The sequence below is a fragment of the Anabas testudineus genome, chromosome 1 (genome assembly GCF_900324465.2).
Source record: "Anabas testudineus chromosome 1, fAnaTes1.2, whole genome shotgun sequence".
Taxonomy (NCBI): Eukaryota; Metazoa; Chordata; class Actinopteri; order Anabantiformes; family Anabantidae; genus Anabas; species Anabas testudineus.
In genome coordinates, this window is record NC_046610.1 from 4,132,448 (window position 1) to 4,151,819 (window position 19,372).

Consider the following 19,372-nt stretch of genomic DNA (forward strand, 5'->3'; position numbering starts at 1 on the left):
TTTGTAGGTGTGAGTGATGTATAGCTGATTGTTGTTGTTATTCTTTTTTTAATCACTTTATAAAGTTTTAAAGTTTTTTTAAAGTGGTTTTATAAAGTGCACAAAATGTAAAGTTACACTCTTCACTACATTTAAACTCCTTTACAATAAAATGCATGTGAGTTTCAGTGGTTCCGCGTTTAAATATATATACATAACATGACACGTATGATTGCAAAATGAGGAAGTTTTAAATAAAGCTTTGTGTGAATGCAACACCTTCCCCTTTGAAAAACTTTTCAAAGCTCTTTCAAAGCTCTTATCTGTTGCAACAGTGATGTTTTCTGCATCATTCACCTCTTTTACTTATACTATATCTTACAACATTATTAACAGATTCTTGCTTATTTACAAGAATAAAAAAAAAGCTGAACAAAACAGGAAGAAGAGATGTGTGCAAAATGAAGGAAGAGAGGCTGAGAAAGAAAAAAAAAAGAGGCAGCAGAGGGAGGAGAGTGAGCGAGGTGTGTAACAATTTCCTGTAGCTGCTTGCTGATCAGCGTCTCTGCACCTTCCTCTCTGAGTCTGTTTCTGTCAGAGTGAAGAGCACAGACGAAGCTGAGCGGAACAGGATGCAGGCTATCAAATGTGTGGTCGTTGGAGATGGGTACGCTATCATTTTACTTTACCTAAATTGATACAACTTAAGCTGCCTTCAACATTCAATCACTAAGTGTTTACTCAGCTGATGTCCATTTGGCCTAAGGCTCATAATTTGGAGCCATTTGACGGGCGTTTCAAAGTTTGTTTTCAATGGTGTGAACACCCTTGAGTAAGAGTTTGAGAAACTTCCGCAGTGATGTGATTGCATGATATGAAGTTCACTAGTAACTTTTAAAGATACTGTGAACTTTCATTTGTTTAAGAACAAACAGTTTGTCCAGCTTGTCTCAATGTGTGTGGATTTTTAGACGTCTGACATTTGACAGGGCTCATTCAGGGAGTGAGGGTGCTGGTTGAGTGGTGCAGGCCACAACATGCAGGAAAATGTAATGCCGCAAGGTCTGAATATAAGCTCTTTGCTGTGGATGAACATCCCAGAAATGCAGAAAAAAAGAGCTCATTAAACTAAAAAAAATATTAATTAATTAAATACAAGAAAAAAGAAAAAGGGAAAGTACATGTTTGTTTTTTGTTAAATTGGGGTGTTTTCATACTTTAGCTCAACAATTCCCAAAACACTTGGTGAATTTTTTTCAGTCTAGAGAAACATTTTTCCTCTCGACATGTTTGAACAGTATGTCACCTACCACATCAGAAAAAGCTCTTTTTTATCCCTCAAGTTGGGGAAAGAGAGATGTCATGAGAGAGGAAACTGCAAAGCGGAAGAGCTGTAGCTGCCGCTGTACGAGATCAGTAAGAGTTACAGACAATGTAACATTTACAGGTAGCCGGCTTCCTGTATGTGTTGAGTGTGACAGTGATTGAAAACTGCTGAGAGGAGGTATAGCAATGGAGTTATTATAGTTAATTTGCTTTCCTTCAGAGCACTAAATCTAAAACAAATGTCCCTGAGAGTAAAGTGCTGACTGAGCTTATGACTGTGCATTTGAGCAGCATCACACTGATACGTGAAAGAAAACCTACAAAGTCTACAGAGGGAATGAGGCCAGGTTGGATGGATAATGAACAATTCAAAAGCTTGTCATTACCTTAGCTGTAGAAGTGTTTGTCATTATATAACTTGATTTTTAACTCTCAGCAACTACAAACAAACACGAGGTTGAAATACAAAAAGGTACAACCCTTCCTTATTTTGAAAGGAGGCAGTAAATTGTTAGTGGTTCATAACATGTTCTCATATGTTAAAATTGTTGAATGTCAGGCTTGACTTCTTTTTTTGTAAATCATAATCTCGTGGGTTTTGTTTAGTCACATTGTCAGTCTTGGCTCATGTCCAGGACTTGACCCAGATTGTCACACTCCTCCCAATTGTTCCTGGAACCCACTGGTGATATAACTTGTGCAGAACAGTGGGGAATACAACAGTAAAGGAAGTTATGTGAAGAATGTGAAGAAAAGAATCTGAGCTTGGAGCTCGGCCCAGCTTCTCACCTGTGCACACCTGGCCAATCACTGCAGACACTACGTGTTTGTATGGTGACAAAAAATGGATGGCACAAATTCCCTGTTGACATGACTGGAAGGAACTTTACAGACTGTTCAAATAGCAAATCTGAGTAGAGAAGCTGACAGTTGCAGCTGGAGCTGTTGTGACTAATTTCTGCTGTGAATTGTCATTATTTCACTGACCTACTCTGGTAGTAGCCAGTGTGGCATCGTGCTGTGGCCCCAAGTTAAATTTGTAGCTTCATAGTGTGAATTCTGTGCACGAGACAGAACAGGCTTTTATAAGAATCTACAGTGCTTGGGTGATATGTACACATGTGTCAAAAACAGGTGTGAAATAGAGATATTATGATTTATTTATTGAACAGAGAGCAGAGAGGAAGTTGGTCATAAGTTGCAGGGACATTTGTCATCTCTTAGCAAGTCATGCTGCTGATATATAGTCCTGTTAGAGTTCTGGCCTGTTGGAAGGATGGATGATGGTGTGGGGACAAAAAGATAGAATACACAAAGCCCAACTGTAAAGGAACAAAATAAATAAATGTAGGTTTAATAACGTCTTGACTGTTTCCTTCCAGAGCGAGAGTCAATGTTTACACTCAGGATGCAGCCTCTCATTCTGTTCAAATGTGTGAAAGTCCACCCAAGAGCTACATGAAACTTCAGTCCCACTGAGTACAATGTATTTTAGATGAAATGTAACGCTTTTTGTTCCTCTGATAGTCCCCTTGCCAACAGCAACATAGAAATATCTTTTACCTGTTACCAGAAGATGTTTTTATTTGTTGGAGTGATGCAGCCATAAAAAACTGTATCTAGAGGGATTCAAAAGCAAAAGGTTGAATACATAAAACATCAACCTTTACCACGATCACCACCGGGTGCTGTTTTTTTGGACTGGTTCAAGCAAAGGGAAACGTGTTTCAAACAAAGTTATTGGAGACGACAGAGAATGTCGTAGTTATGAGAGTCTACGATCAACAGACACCGTGACATAGAAAAAACAAACACAGGAGAGAAAAGTGTGGGACAAAATAGGAGTAAAGAGTAGGAAGGTAGAAACAGACTCTCCTGAATCTCAGATTATGTGGGATTGTGTCAACAGAGGACAGAAAAGCTGATGAAAAACCAGATAAGAAAAAGCAAAAAGACAGATCTGAGTTGGAAGTCCTTTTATTTCTTGATCGCTCATTTTGGCTGGTTCCTGTTTTCGGCGCTAACTTCTGAAACAGATCAGTTCCTTTTTGACTCACATAACCACAGCATAACACACATACACACACACGCTTGTATTTCTATCCTTCTGAGAGCCTTCACTGACACAATCCACTCCTTACCCCATTACATTAAGTAGCACAACTGCATACCTAACCCTAACCTTTAGATTTTTACGCAAACCTTATTCTGACTGCAATCATAAAAGTACGTCTAAATCCACAGAGTGGGGAAGTGACAAAATGTCATCAAACTCAACATCGAAAACACGAAATGGCCGCCATGCAGATAAAATTACATAGACGCACTGTTCTTACTTGTCAACTGCTCATACCTCTGAGCAGTCATATTGCTACTGAAGTAAGAAGAGCTTTTTTTTACACTCTGCATCGGTTCTTAGTATGATTCATTTTCATATGTTCCAAAAAGCGAGACTTCATGATTATCCTGACTTCACAAAGTCTTTAATGTGTGACAGAAGTTTTTTTCAGTTCATTTTACCCAAAGCACAGTTATCATAAGCTGTATATAGTCGTGCAACCAGATTGTGTGACTTTTTTAAAGAAACTACTTTTTTTTCGTGCCACTGATGGAGTGAATTTTAGTGGAAGCTGCTTGAGAATCAGTGATATAAAAATATAGCATATATAAATAGACTAGTGAACTAGTGAAGAACTTTGGACGTACTGCTACTATTGGCAGCAGGTTATCTGTGTACTTGCCATGCACCTGCAAAAAAAACCAACTGAAACTGTCTGCTAAATACCAGATAGTGTTTGGATAGTTTTTTGTCTGTAATTGTGGTGAACTGAGACTTATGGAAAGCAGGTAAAGTCCCAACTCGTTATACTATATGTAAGTCATACCAGTATTGACACTTTGCTTACTACTGGCAATTAATTACTATCTGTCTTGTTTAGAACATTTTCCAGACTGCTTTATGTAGACTATTATAAAACATTACTTAAACATGTCTAAGAAGCTTAATAATGAACTGTGCAAGCAAATGCACCTGTTTCATCCCTAGATCCAACCATAAAATGTCATAATAGTAAAACACCAAGGTTTTCTCTTTTACACCTAAAGGTCTCTCACATTTTTTTAAGATAGACCCAATAAGAGAACCTTGTTAATTATAGCTACAATATGTAACTTAAGCTAACGCTAGCATGATGCTTCAAATCAATACAATCTGCTGTCTGTGCACTGCTATGGTCGTTTAGCACCTGGACTTTTATGCTCTGCGTCACTTCAAAAGTAAAAATGCTGCACAGCCTACTAATGAAGCAGACATCACAGAAACGGAGCAGGCTTAACTTAACTCCCTTCACTTTTAGAAGCAAATATATCAACATGCTGTTTAATGACTCGATATCACAGAAGGTGTCGACAGCACCTCTTCACATTAAGACACTTGGATTTTGGAATATATGTCCACTAAACTTCAATATACTGTTCCGTTAACAAATTATTGATGGAATAAATTGAAAGATTGTGTATTTACTTGGTATTAAAGCATCTGATACTTTGTTTTATATATTTGGTGCACATAAAACCACTTGTTCTCTTATGTGTTCTGTTTGGGACTAAGTAAGCTGAAAATTAAGGTTAAAAATATATATATATATATTAACCTTTGGCCTTTGTCAGAAAAGTGTATGTTCATGTCTCCAGCTATTACTCACAGTAAAAGGCTGAATGAAGAAATATGCTTTCAGACTTTTATTAAGTCAGTGTTGTGGAATAAATGACTGTGATTTTGTGTAATAAGCTTATGGGCTCTTAGCAAATCGGGATCAGTTTGGATTTGTTTGGGCATTTCTGTATAAGTGTTATTATGTAAGCAACATATATTTACCTGTAATTTACCTGCAAGAGCATAAAGGATACAAAGAAGCTGATTAATATAACAATACCATATACAAAATAATCAGGTCCTAAATACCTCATATCTTTAGAGAGAAGTTAGAGCTATAGTATTTTATTGATTCAGGTACCTGAGCATCGGATTGTGTAGTGTCAGTGTATCTCCACTGTTTAATGAAAGGAGCCAAGTGGAAGCAGCCTCTTATACCTGGCAACCAATCTGATTTAGCCAGAATCTTATCTGCTCAGTGCAGGAGTGCCTGGATAAAGGCAGGGCACGTGTCCTGGTGTTGTTGTTGTTGAAACACTGACAGCAAAGCTCTGGAACAAAATCAAAGCAGGGCTAGTTAATACTTGTTTGACCACCTTCTGGTTGCAGCCATGCTGTTTCATCACTGTACATGCTGAGACAAGCTGTCCATTCTACTCCCTTAATGAACATGTTGGGTCTAATGCGTGTTTCAATTTAAAAAAAGGTGAATTCAGAGCACTGCGTACAATACATTTTTTGATGCTGTACAAGAAATAGCCTTTTCCTTGTCCTCCTAGAATAGATACTTTCACATTTCTGTGCTTGGGACTGTTGCTTTTAAAATTCAAAGTGTTACTGATGTCTGTCAGTGTGTGTATTGCATCATTTCCTGTTTGTATAAGATCTTCTGCCATCTTCTGTAATAAAAAGCACCAAATTATGGAACTAGGTCAAAATGTATATGTGCTGATCAGACTCTGTGCACATTTAGGTTCAGATTTTATGGCCTTAAACTTTGTTATTGTCTCTTTATAATGTGTGTGTTTTTTTTTACTTTACTTTAATTTAGAGCTGTGGGAAAAACATGTCTTCTCATCAGCTACACCACCAATGCCTTCCCTGGGGAGTACATCCCTACTGTGTAAGTATTACACAAACACACACACACACACATACTCAGTTACCCTAATAGAAGGTATACAAAAAAACATAATTAAAACAAACGTATACTTGCACATATACATATTAACACGCATGTGTTACATGCTTACTCAATTTTATGCCTGCATGGAAACAAAGACTCACATATACACGTACTGTAAACTCACTAAAAGAAAGTTAATAAAACTGTATTCTTACTGCATTAGAACTAACAAATGAGAACTTAAGACTGACATTAGTAAGATCCTAATAAGTGAGAAATTAATAATAATTAAAACAAATCAAGCTGGAAACTATTAAAGAGAACAACGATTAGCAGTCACATCTCTTTGCATGCCTTTAAATGGCTGATGTTTTTTACTAATTGAGACATGAAATGCGTGCAAATACATGACACGAAAGCAGGATGTTGCTCAAAATAGTGTGTTCATCAAGGTTGCTTAAGGGAAAACTGAAATAATGAGACAACCTAAGTTAAAAACTGTGTGTCACTGCCCTTATACGCAGTCAGCAGCATAAAATCATTATGTCTTATGTGTAGCAACAAAAGTATAAAGTGTAAGCTGACAGTTGTAGTGTTTCAGTATGTAACCACACAGAGGCAGTGCTGCTTTACTATTAGGAGCTAGAGCAATTCAATAAACATGCAGGTTTGTTAACAGCAGCTGCAGGTCTACAGGAACGTTTCTCCTTAAACAGGCAACAACAGTTTAGATTCATACGTCATCTAACTAAAATAGATTACATATAATTAGTCATGATCCTAAACCCATATGAATCAGTGTGTAAATCCCTTTTCTGGAGTTTCACTAATAAAAAGCTTCTTCTTTCATTTGTCAGAGGACTATTGTCTGACTGTCTGACCTTCATTTGACATGATGAATATTTATGGCTCTTGAACCAAATGATTCACTGACTGACTCAATCAATGATCGCTGACCTCCTCTGCTCCCCACAGATTTGACAACTACTCAGCTAATGTAATGGTGGACAGCAAGCCGGTCAACCTGGGTCTGTGGGATACAGCTGGACAAGAAGACTATGACAGGCTCCGCCCACTGTCCTACCCACAGACGGTATGATATTGTCATACATGACTGAAATTAACTACTACTAATATTAACAATGTTCGTGATGATACATATTTAATTTTAAAAACACAGTTGAGGATGTAATTTAACAATCAGTGGATATCATGTGAGCATCTATATTTAGAAATGTTCTAAATGTGTATCTAATATTATCATAAGTGACACATTTTCTACTTAATTAACTGGTTTATTTGAAATATTAATATTATGGAAAAAATCTTGTTTAAATAAACAGAACGCCTGTCCTGTATTTTGCGTACCCATTCATCCACCCCAGCCTCCTGATTGGGGGCTGATGTTATTCCATTACCATATAAAATAATATACATATATTTCTGTAAACTAATTCAACATGCAATAGACATGGTCACAGTGAGAGTTTGGTTACATCTATTATCCAATTTATACATTTGCCTCACTCTGTGTCCATCCAGGATGTTTTCCTGATCTGTTTCTCCCTGGTGAGCCCAGCATCCTATGAGAACGTCAGAGCTAAGGTGAGCCTCTTCTCCATTATTCTGCATGCAATCTGATTTAAATGTATTCATTTAAATATTTTACCTTTTGCTGACCTATGTAACTGTCTTCAAAACCACTGGCACCTATTGACTATTGATCAATTTAGGGTCATAGGACTAAAATCAATCTAAATTTCAATCCTAGCACATCAAAAAGAACAATGAATTGTAAATTTGGCATCGTGAATTACACACTTATAGGGTTAAGTGTGGCACTTAACCCTATAAGCACTCTCTTGGTTTAATGGATTTGCAGTTTCCTATGCTACAGATGCAATAAGGATTTATTCACTGCCCCTTTACCCAATTAATATCCTATTAGAACATGCAATTTAACAAGGAGAGAACATCAGAAATATAAAATTTAATTTGTTTTAGTCCTATTTACCCCTGATTTGCTCCTCACTTCCAAATTGTTAAATAAGCATACTAAAAAGGAAGTGCAGTAGTTAAAATTCATGGACCCTGCCTCCTGTCACTGAGTAAAAGTAAGAATTTCTAAAAGATTATTGAAGTTTGAAGAAGTGGTAGAAAGTGGTCACCACGAGTAAAAGATTAAAAATGAAAACTTCACTTACTTTAAAAATGATTTTCAAGTTGGTAGTGAAATGTGGATTGCTTGAGTGAAAAAGCACATGTGGAGCCCACACCTAACTACAGCCATATTTTCCCAGCACTTCATCAAGTTGTTTGCATTTATATGCATATTTTATGAAAATGTAAGAAGACTCCATTTACATGTTTGTACCTCCTGGCTTCCATCTTTCTCCTCTCATCTCTCTTCACCCTGTTATTCCCCTCATCTGACACATACCTTGACTGTGTATCCTCAACTCATTCCCTTCTGTAATTGCTTTTCATTCTGTCCTCTACCAGTGGTACCCAGAGGTTCGCCACCACTGCCCCTCCACACCCATCATCCTGGTGGGCACCAAGTTGGATCTGAGGGACGAGAAGGACACCATTGAGAAGCTGAAGGAAAAGAAGCTGGCACCAATCACCTACCCTCAGGGCCTTGCTCTGGCTAAGGAGATAGGTCAGTCACACTCTTTGGGGTTCTCCCAGGTCTTATATGATGGGAGTTTGGAGTCTCTGCAGCATGTAAATGAAGTTATATTAACCAGTCTGTGTAATAAATACATGAGGTTGTTGTTGATGTACTGGCTTTGCCATTACTACTTCTTGAGAGTTAGTTACTACTATTACTGCGGTAATATGAAGTTCATTGGCAGTAAAAGTATGAAGTATTGGTTTGGGCATGTCCAACAATAATTATTTGTGACAGATGAAAGTAGCATATGTGATGTTATTTACTTATAAAGGTTCAATAACTCCACGTTATGCAGGGGCATCATTCTTTCTTTTATACCCACAAAGAATTATCTATTAAGCTAAAAGCGTAATGTTGCACTTTCAGTCAGCTCAACAGAAACTCCAACGATGTGACTAAAACTACTTTGGCTTAATAGAAATTTGTACACTATATACAAAGCATTATGCAGGCTTCACTTAGTTAATCTCTATGTTTCTATTTGCAGCTTTATTTATGTGTTTTTCTGTGTGTCCTTGCCTGCACATACAGACGCAGTAAAGTACCTGGAGTGCTCGGCTTTAACCCAGCGTGGTCTAAAGACTGTGTTCGATGAGGCCATCCGTGCCGTGCTCTGCCCACAGCCCACCAAAGTCAAAAAGAAGCCCTGCTCCCTACTGTAAATGGTAAGACAAAGGCCAAAAGGGTAAAAAAACAAAAACAAAAAAACAGTTACTGTAGTCCTTTTCTTTTCCTACATCTTAACCTCCGATGCATCTACATAACCTGTGAAATCTTGAAAATCTTGACCCCATACTGTGCAGCTAGAACTGACTTTTTCATGCAGTAGAAAAGTTTTGTATATGTTAAGACACATTTGATATGGGAAATAAAAGCTTCTGTCACAGCACTTGCATAACGATTTTATACTTTTAGCACAGATTTTCAATTTTCCTACAGGATGACATAATTTGAAAGACAGCAATCCAGGCTATTTCTTCACAGGAGATCCATTAGCAACTGAAATGCACAATGTTCAAAGAAAATAAAATTGTTAACTGTCATTTAAAATTCCCAGAATAATTGCATTGTATTGGCATTTCAATATGCAAAGGTACAGTACAGAGAAGTTTAAAACGTTTTTTTTTTCACAGAATAAAAATAATGACTCTCTCTTTTGTCAAAAGAAAGGTCTATTTTTGTGATTAATGTCAAAGGATAAATTGTTTTCCATTGACACCATCATTTCTCCATGTATGTACGATAATAAAAGTGATGCTTTTATTGTTTTAGATTCTCACAGGACCACAAAGAAGAGAGAAAACGATCCAAACTGCTGACCCTGGGTTAAAGGAAGATTTCTGTTGTGTTTTCAATGAGAAACTACAACTACATTTCCTGTAGTTTAACAAATAAAACAAAAACAAACAATGCTTTTACTGTTATGACATAGTAGCGAGCCTTTCTGTACAGCATATTCTGAGAATTAATTTTAATGATAAAATAAAAGTGATGACAGAGTACAAACATAATATTTCAGTAAGGTTGCTTCATGATGTGTTCTGACTTGTTGCTTTGAGAGGGATGAACAATGATTAAAGCATAAAGATCAGGTTTTTCAATGTAGTTCTGTAGGAGTGGAGAGCTGAACAATGTTATATGTGAATACAATTTATTAACAAATGTATTATCTGTTGTGATATCACAATAAAAGACATTTAAAAGACATTTGGTTGAGTACAATATGCAGAGAAATTCTGATTTCATTAGTGTTTCCAGTGTGTTAGAAAGCATGGCTTCAATGAGGATCAAAACAGTGGTTTCCCAATAATAAAGCCTCATTATCTGGCATGATTCACAAGCAACAAAATTAATGAGCAAAGTGGGGAGGGCTTGTCAAAGGTAATGCTGATCTATCTGATTGCATTGTTGCCATCTGTTACAAGCATCATCTGTCTCACTTTGTTTTCCTAGAGAGCATGCCACCACTACAGTGATTAATACAGACACAGGCATGGATTAATCTGACTTGTTTGTTTGCACTAATTAACAGTGGCTAACGTGTAAGTGTGTGTGTGTCCATCCTGTAGATAGTAGCTCAAAGCCGGGGTTTGACAAAATGACTCTTTTGTCATGAAATTGACTTTAATTTTCCTTAAGCATCATATGGAAGCCCCTGAATTACAGTATTTAATGGATTGTAGAGGTCCATTTCTGAGGCATCGCCACATTGTGGTAACAGTTCTTTAACACATTATGTTCACTTCTCTGTTGTCCACCAGATGTCTCCAAACTCCCACGTTCTGTCTCCTCACCAGTAAACCACCAAAGTTTAGCCTAGAGTATTGTGTACAAAACTATGCCATACGGTCCTGTTAAAGTATCATAAGTGTAAACTAAAAGTTAGAGAAAGTTGTTTTATTCTCCCAAACCCGCAGCAAAAAGAAAAGAAGCAGGAAACGAGTCAATGTTCTTCACCATAGAATGACATGTTTGCATTATTGTGTCAATAGATTAATGTAGCCAAATTATTTTGCCTCCATTAACACTAACAGTCCTTATATGAATTTCACTTCTTGGTTAACAATTTAGTTTTTTGATTAATATAACATTGGCCCGTTTGTCTCCATTGCCATCTCTTTCCCTGCTCTGCCCAGTTCTTAGAGATTAGTACAAAAAAAGTGACATAATGTAGTTCTAATTACAACACAGATGTATAATTTGTATAAAACTAGACTTGACTTGACTAAAGGTAATATTAGAGATTGTTAGCAAAGCTTCAAATTGCATAAGAATACACTGTCCATCCCCCAAAAAAGTCACACTCATACATTTCATCCAGAGTTGCAGTCTCTTTTTTGCCCGGAGCAAAGTCAGCAAACCCCAAAGATTCTCAATGGGGTTAAGGTGCGCACTCTGTGGTGGACTATTACGTGTGTGAATATATATAACACATATATACACACTGACAACAGAATAATGATAATAACAAAGACTCTTGATCATTTTATTTAGAATTTTTGTTGTTTACAGTCCTGTTTGAAGAAGAACAATGAGTGTACAGTGCAGTAACAGGCAGAGTGTGTTCACATAGTAGAGTCACTGTAGTAGACAGTTATTTTAAATTAATGATATAAGTTGATTTGCATCTGATATGTGAAGATTAAATGTGAACCAGTCAATTGTCAGTGCCTGTTAAATGACTTCAGTTAACCACACCACCAACATTTTTTTGGACTAGCAATTGTTGTTTTGATCCACTGATAGTACGGCTCATGACAAATGTTCATAAATCCACCTGCTTCACTACAGGCAAAGTTAGCATCACCCGTGAAAGAATGGACGCCATAAATCCTGTTCTGGAACACCACTCCCCCACCAGAGTCACCCTGTAATAGAGAAATACATAATACTGAAATACTTCATTAACTAAAATAGTAACTTAAACAAAATTGTATAAGTATATACACACACACACACACACACACACACACATATACATATACATATACATATACATATACATAAATATTGTAATCACTGTAGCAAAGCTATACTGTAAGTTTAGAAGCTGCGCCAACTCACAGGACACGTATCCACTCTTGGAGTTTGGTAACAGAGCCAACTTTGATACTTCCATTTATTGTAGAACCGTAGGTTATTAGTTCTCAGGATGTTATGGAGCCGCTGACAGTCAACAAGATCAATGTCTACACACTGAAGAGTGTTTGATGTACCAGATACTATGATAATGGATAGTAAGCATGTCATTAGTACAAAAATATATTCTATCAAAAATCATAACCATTCATTTAACTATGGACAAAAAAGCAAACATCAACATTAAGATGGTGATCTGTGTTATTAATATGTCCAGTAGCTTGAAATCTACAGACAAATTTATGTTGATTTATGTATATACATAATTCACTACTATTTCACTAACTAATACAATAAACTAAATGCATCTCACTTTTTTTATTATTTCGACCCGCAGTTGTAGCAGCAAAACCTGCCATTTGGACTTTTTGACCTCTGGGGAAAAATAATAACATCTAAAAGTTACAAATACAACTAAACTGAAAAACAGCACATTTTCATCTGAAGTTTGAAAACTCACATTGTGGGTTGTCTTTTACATTCAGGGAGGCGTACAGGTCGAACCTTAGTTGGGGAAGGCAGCTTCAGTAACATGAGGTCATGAGTCCTCTCATTGGTGTTCTTTTCCTTAAAAATCACAGCTGGTTCTATGATTTTCACCACTTGTCCTGGACCTGGATGCACACCTAAAACTGCATACCTACGATAACACAATGGTATCACACAATTACACACATCCGGTATTTATTTTAATTATTTGACAGCATCAATCATTATGTTGCACTTGTGGTTAATATCCAGTGAATGAAACTTATGGTATATTCACGTAAGGAATTAAAATTGTCTCACATGTTTGACTTCCAGCAGTGAGCTGCAGTTAGAATCCATTGTTTAGAAATCAGAGAGCCACCACACAGGAGAGAAGAACCAGTAGGATCAGTGGACAGTTTGACGTGGTACTGACGCTCATTTTGTCCACATGTCTGACCTCCAATAATTCTCTTCTGCAGATCCACCGCTGTGCTCATGGTGACACCTGAAATAGACAGTTCCCCACCCAGTGATGGTGAGTTGCTCTCAGTGGAATAGAAACAGGTAAATGTACATACACAGTAGACACATTCATAGTACTAATGAAAGAATGAGTAGGGTACAACTGATGTACAGTTTAATTAAAATAGAAAATTTTATCACATTTATGAAATACAGCGTTTACAAAATCAAAGTGTGACAAATCTTTATTAGAAGATACTTGAGGACTCACCAACCCACAGCAGAGAGAGAAGAGAGAGAAGAGCCAGTCGAGCCATCTCAGTTTCACACTCTATTGAGTGTTGTACTGATGCAACACTGATGGCTTTTTAAGTCTGTCCACACTGTCCCGTCAGTTTGTCGAAACACCAATCATGTAACCTGATTGGCTAAAAAAGATCAGAAAAATTATGCAATTAATTGATTTATTGATGTTTCTCAATAATTGTTGATTGTGGCAGTAATAGTTACACTGAAATGAGAACAGTCTCCAACATTTTTACTCCTACATCTAATGGACAGATATGGATTTAAGTTTCATTAGTTCGTTTTATTTGAAGGTTTATATGTAAGTCCATAACCCTCATATATAACCCTAGTTCTTGCCCCACTACACTAGCTCCCAAGTCAAAGACAGTAGCTTTAAACTGAACCTAGTCTGTTTCAGCTCAGCTACCAAGTCTGACTTCAGAAGACTACAGACATCAGATAGTCCGGACTGCTGAGTGAACCATTGGTACAACCTTCCCTACTCTTCAAAAACTGTATTCATCTGAAGTGAACAAAAGGTCTATGAAAATCTCTCTAAACCCCTCACATCCTGCCCACTCCCTCTTTTAAATGTCTTGTTGACACTATAGAGCACTGCGCACTAGAGCATCCAGGCACAGGATAAGTTTCTTCCCACTATCTATAAACTTTTTTATGTAACACACATACTTAGTTTACATTTCAAATTTGCACATAATAAACCTGCAAATACAAGACATACATGAGATTTTACATTTTCAAACACCAAGAAGATCTCCAGTCAGTTGCTGCTAGAGACCTAGGGCTAGGTCAAAACTTAGGCATTTGTTTGCTTTGTTATGATGTAATGGTGATTTTGTATGATTTAGTGTTTGTGATGTTTTTTCTATTGTGAAACATCATACATACACATACTACCATGCTTTTGCAGTGAATTCTTCATAGCTAGAGTTTTATTTCTCATTATGACCCTGTGTTGACTTTTACTATTCATGCTGATTTGCAGACTAACATGGACATGTGACATGTAACACAAAACCAAACTTAAGAAGAAACAGCAACTCACTTTCAGAGCTGAAGAAACAATTGGAAGTGTTTGAAGAGAGATAACATAGTTCTTCCCATGATATTTTGTAAGTCCTTCACAGCTTACTCAATATGCAAGTGAAGACCGTCAGAGTCAGTAATTAACCTCTGTATATTCAAAGAGCACATCCACTGTTGCTTCACTACTGTGTACTCATCTGTTCAGTTATTAGGATCTTGCTCCTCATCTTGACCTTAGCCTAGAGTTAGTTTTTCTTGTTTCATTTACTAGTGTTTTATTTTGTGTATCTTGCTTGTTTTGTGTAGTATTCATCTTTGATATTTTCCTCTCTCTCTGCTAGGAGAGTAACTTTTTTTCCCCACACTTTGCCGCTTGGTGGCTTTTGTTTCTGTCTCTTGTTATTTTTAAACCTGTTACATTACCACACATTATGCGACTGTGTTAACACATACATACTGTATAGTGATATAGTAGCTACCAGGTATAATATGAAAGTTATATTTTTTATAACATTTCTGGAATTCTGTCTGTATCCCCTCCACATTCAACATGTCTCCACTGCCTTAACTATTACATATGATTATGATGAAATGATTTAAGAAATCACCCACAGAATTACAATATTAGAGAGTAGTGTTACATCAACCTATATTTCAGCTGATGTATTCAACAACGATGAACAAACCGATGGAAAACTTCAGCTCTGTGTTCATCCTTAAACTAACCAATGATCAGAATCGGTATAGAACATTTTAGTTAATTTAACATCAATATCAACAATTTCTTTTGCCATTGCTCCTGTCTTGTTTCCCATTCTACTGAAAATTATTTATATTTGGCATTTTGCTGAAAAATTGCAAATTGAGATTTCAATTGCAACCAAAGCCAAGAAACATATCTATCTATTTACCCTCACAGCATATGTGACAAGGGGAAGTGTTTGAAAAAAAGATAACAGTTATTTGCACACAATTTGTAGTAGTTAAGCTTACTCAATATATCTGTCACCAGTCTTTCAGCTGTGCATCATTACTCAATCTACTTTGTTAAGTGCAGAATAATGTCAATTGGTAGTTAAATTAATAAGGTGATGTTGTTATTGAATATAAATACATAATTGGAATAGTAAGGATTAACTATTTGGTTGTTAACTGCTCTTACAGGCTGCAAAGGAATAGAACCATATAATAATCCTTTAAATGAGTCCTTTATTTTGTTAACCATTTAACATTAAAAAAAAAAAAGGGACATCTGTGAAAAACATCCTCATGTGAGTCTTCTCCTCAGGCTCTGGTAAAGAGTGTAGGTGTAATGGTTGTAGTAGTAGTGGACCTGATTAAAAGACCAGAAAGCAGTTAATTAGAAAAAGAAGTTTATTGCAAAGTGTACCAGGAGGATTAGGAAGGGAAGTAGGGAACAAAGAAACAGGGAAAGCATTGCCTAGGCTGGGAAAAACATTGGGCAAGAACATGGCTTGGAAGCAGTGCAGAAACTGACCTCGGGCAGGGAGGGTATATAAAGGGAACCAAAATGAAATGAGACACAGGTGAAAATAATGAGGGGTGATTAGAAAAGCTGGAAAAGTGAGGACAGGGCAGAAACAGGAAGAGAAAGAAAGTCAAAAGGAAGTGTAGAGCAGAGTACTAACAGAAGGACATGAACAATAAATACGCCACTGGATTTCAAATGTAAAAAACACAAACAGTGAAAAGTGAAGCTGTAACTTCAGCATTGAAGACTCTGCTACTTCTGTTTTCTTGGCCTTTGTCTGTCTTCAGTCTCACTTCAGGACCATATATGGGTTGATTAGTGCTCTCTGTCTGTGTCTCTTCCTCTGCTCTCTCTGACCATGTCCTGATCTGCTCCATCTGTGAACACTCTCTACCATATAAGCAGGTCTGCAGTCTTCATTGCTCTCCCAGATTGTGCCACTTCTTCCACAAAGCCACTCTTCAGCCAACCTACTCACTTGACCTTTGGTTCGCTGTAAATCTTGGTACTCATGAGTCTCCCAGTCTCTCACATGACCTGACTTTGTTAGCTCTGTCTGAATTCTGAATTGTTTGGGATGTTTTGACCACAGCTCTGAGAACGGTTTGTTTGTGTGAATCCGTCTCAGCCCTGGTCGTTCTCAGACTAACCTCATTTACGTCTGAGCACGCTCTGCTCTACTCCACCACATGTCACTCTCTTTTTACAGATCCTGTTCAATCCTGCCCAGACCGTTTTAGCAGACCAGCCCCAGATCTCCCTCACTTCCCAAGCTTTTTAAAATAATTTATTTTTGTAAGTGGTCAGTAGTGTGTCATGGACGTAGCATACAGGAAATGGTTTTTTGTACACTGACACTAACATATAATACTCTTTCGAGTTCTGATGTATGTGGTGATTCAGTGGGTAAATCAGCTTTAAGTTCTGGTTTAAAAAAAGAATGCAGAGTATGTTTTGTTTTTATAAAATGATCTCCTTTTTTTTCCTTTCTCTATTGATAAAATCTGTGTGAGTCTATTTTGTTGAAATGTTCAGATGAATCATATCATTAACATGGTCCAGTCAAATATTCTCTGTTCCCATTGTCCTACCAACACATTAACTGAGGCACGACTCTGAACAGCTGAAGTAAAAGGTGATCTCAGTCAAACAGCATCAGTTAATATTTGCATTTTATATTTGTTACGAACTGGACTGACGGACGGCGACGAACAAACAGGTGGGAACAAAAATAAGGTTTATTTAACAAAAAGGGCAGGGGACACAGGGAACTAACAAACACTAACAAAGTATCAAGAAAACACTGTGGAAACACAGGCAAAACTCAAACCATAACTCTAACTACAACATACAAAGTACCAACAAAAAACCACGCACTAATGTGGACATGAAACCAACAAACTAAATGTACAAAGTGACAAACCAAAATCACTGCGCAAGGCAGGCAAACAGGAACAAAACATACAAAACTAACAGGACAAAGTATCAACTGAAAAACACTGCATGAACGCAGACCGAACAAATCAAACCGACAAACCAAAAACAGAACAGTGCCTCACAGACAAACCAACAAACAAACAGACTGACCAGATTGTGGAGGAGTAGTGTGCAGCATAAATGAATAAGTGTCATGAATGAGCGTGAAAGTCAATGTGCGACAAACCAGCAATCAACTGAGGACTGAGGGGTGCTTATAAAGCAGAGGGAGGGCACAGGTGAACTGAGTCAGTAATTAGTCCGGTGTGTGGAGTGGAGGGTGGAAAGTGGAGGAAGTCCATATATGGTGTGAGACCAGAACAAAACAAAAGCCGCAGACAGGGGCAGAGGGAGGAACTGTAACAGAACCCCCCCGGCAAGGGGCGGATCCCAGACGGCCCCAAACAAACCAGGACGGGCGGGGGGAGGGAGGCCCGGAGGAGGGCCCGAAACACCAGACCGGGCGGGCGGAGGGAGGCCCGGTGGAGGGACCGGGCGCAGCAGACCAGGAGTGCCTCCGGCGGACGGCCAGGAGGCGGCAAACGGACCAGTAGTGCCTCCGGCGGACGGCCAGGAGGCGGCAAACGGACCAGTAGTGCCTCCGGCGGACGGCCAGGAGCGGGCAAACGGACCAGTAGTGCCTCCGGCGGACGGCCAGGAGCGGGCAAACGGACCAGTAGTGCCTCCGGCGGACGGCCAGGAGCGGGCAAACGGACCAGTAGTGCCTCCGGCGGACGGCCAGGAGCGGGCAAACGGACCAGTAGTGCCTCCGGCGGACGGCCAGGAGCGGGCAAACGGACCAGGAGTGCCTCCGGCGGACGGCCAGGAGGCGGCAAACGGACCAGGAGTGCCTCCGGCGGACGGCCAGGAGGCGGCAAACGGACCAGCAGTGCCTCCGGCGGACGGCCGGGAGGCGACGAACCAGGAGACAGAGCCTCGGGCGGACGGCCGGGAGGCGACGAACCAGGAGACAGAGCCTCGGGCGGACGGCCGGGAGGCGACGAACCAGAAGACAGAGCCTCGGGCGGACGGCCGGGAGGCGACGAACCAGAAGACAGAGCCTCGGGCGGACGGCCGGGAGGCGACGAACCAGAAGACAGAGCCTCGGGCGGACGGCCGGGAGGCGACGAACCAGAAGACAGAGCCTCGGGCGGACGGCCGGGAGGCGACGAACCAGGAGACCCTTGAGCCGGCTGGAGAACCGGGGACCGGAAAGCCAGCCGGAAAGCAGGCCGAGGACCCCCAGGCCGGGGGCCAGCACACGACCCACGAGGCAGGAGACCCCTAGGCGGACTGCCGGATGGCGAGCAGTGAGCCGGGGAACAGCAAGACGGCTGAGGACTCCCGGGCGGACTGCCCGGCGGCGACGAACAAGGCTGGGGAGCCCCGGGCGGACTGCCCGGCGGCGACGAACTTTGAGCCAGCTGGAGCTGAGGGGCCAGGACAGGAGCACAGTTCTCAGGGGCCCCCCAAGGAGACAGGAGCAGGGTGGTGGTGTCCTCATTGTCATCCCACCACATCTCCTGGGGTGACAAACAAAGTTCAAAGTTAAGGGACGGCGGCGACGGCCTCTGCGTCGACCCGTCCGAAGACTGAAGAGACGGCGGCGACGGCCTCTGCGTCGACCCGTCCGAAGACGGAAGAGACGGCGACGACGGCGACCTCTGCGTCGACCCGCCTGGGAACCTGGCGGCTGCACGGACCGGAGCAGCAGCTGACACCAGAGCAGCGGTG

General features: G+C 39.6%; 2 protein-coding genes across 2 annotated transcripts; one reads left to right on the forward strand and one right to left on the reverse strand.

The window, feature by feature from the left end:
* Window positions 1–509: 509 nt before the first annotated feature.
* rac2 (Rac family small GTPase 2) lies at window positions 510–10,470 on the forward strand. Its single transcript, XM_026360026.1, has 7 exons — window positions 510–646; window positions 6,012–6,083; window positions 7,062–7,179; window positions 7,629–7,691; window positions 8,589–8,748; window positions 9,295–9,428; window positions 10,036–10,470. Exons 1-6 carry the CDS (start codon window positions 612–614, stop codon window positions 9,423–9,425), a joined length of 579 nt encoding a protein of 192 aa, XP_026215811.1. The 5' UTR covers window positions 510–611; the 3' UTR covers window positions 9,426–9,428; window positions 10,036–10,470.
* Window positions 10,471–11,743: 1,273 nt separating this feature from the next.
* Window positions 11,744–13,659, reverse strand: LOC113162158 (anionic trypsin-2-like). The gene is made up of 6 exons (XM_026360186.1): window positions 13,607–13,659; window positions 13,192–13,378; window positions 12,863–13,042; window positions 12,716–12,777; window positions 12,328–12,485; window positions 11,744–12,131 (listed from the first exon to the last, which is right to left on the reverse strand). Exons 1-6 carry the CDS (start codon window positions 13,650–13,652, stop codon window positions 11,952–11,954), a joined length of 813 nt encoding a protein of 270 aa, XP_026215971.1. The 5' UTR covers window positions 13,653–13,659; the 3' UTR covers window positions 11,744–11,951.
* Window positions 13,660–19,372: the final 5,713 nt, after the last annotated feature.

What these genes read in the sequence shown, in the direction of transcription:
- LOC113162158 (XM_026360186.1), bottom strand. Translation starts at nt 13,652, where the DNA reads ATGGCTCGACTGGCTCTTCTCTCTCTTCTCTCTCTGCTGTGGGTTG. An exon ending in TCTCTCTCTGCTGTGGGTTG is followed by an intron (nt 13,379 to 13,606) that starts GTGAGTCCTCAA and finishes TGTCTATTTCAG; the next exon opens with GTGTCACCATGAGCACAGCG. An exon ending in CAAGAGTGGATACGTGTCCT is followed by an intron (nt 12,132 to 12,327) that starts GTGAGTTGGCGC and finishes TCTCTATTACAG; the next exon opens with GGTGACTCTGGTGGGGGAGT.
- rac2 (XM_026360026.1), top strand. Translation starts at nt 612, where the DNA reads ATGCAGGCTATCAAATGTGTGGTCGTTGGAGATGG. An exon ending in TGTGTGGTCGTTGGAGATGG is followed by an intron (nt 647 to 6,011) that starts GTACGCTATCAT and finishes ACTTTAATTTAG; the next exon opens with AGCTGTGGGAAAAACATGTC. An exon ending in CACTGTCCTACCCACAGACG is followed by an intron (nt 7,180 to 7,628) that starts GTATGATATTGT and finishes GTGTCCATCCAG; the next exon opens with GATGTTTTCCTGATCTGTTT.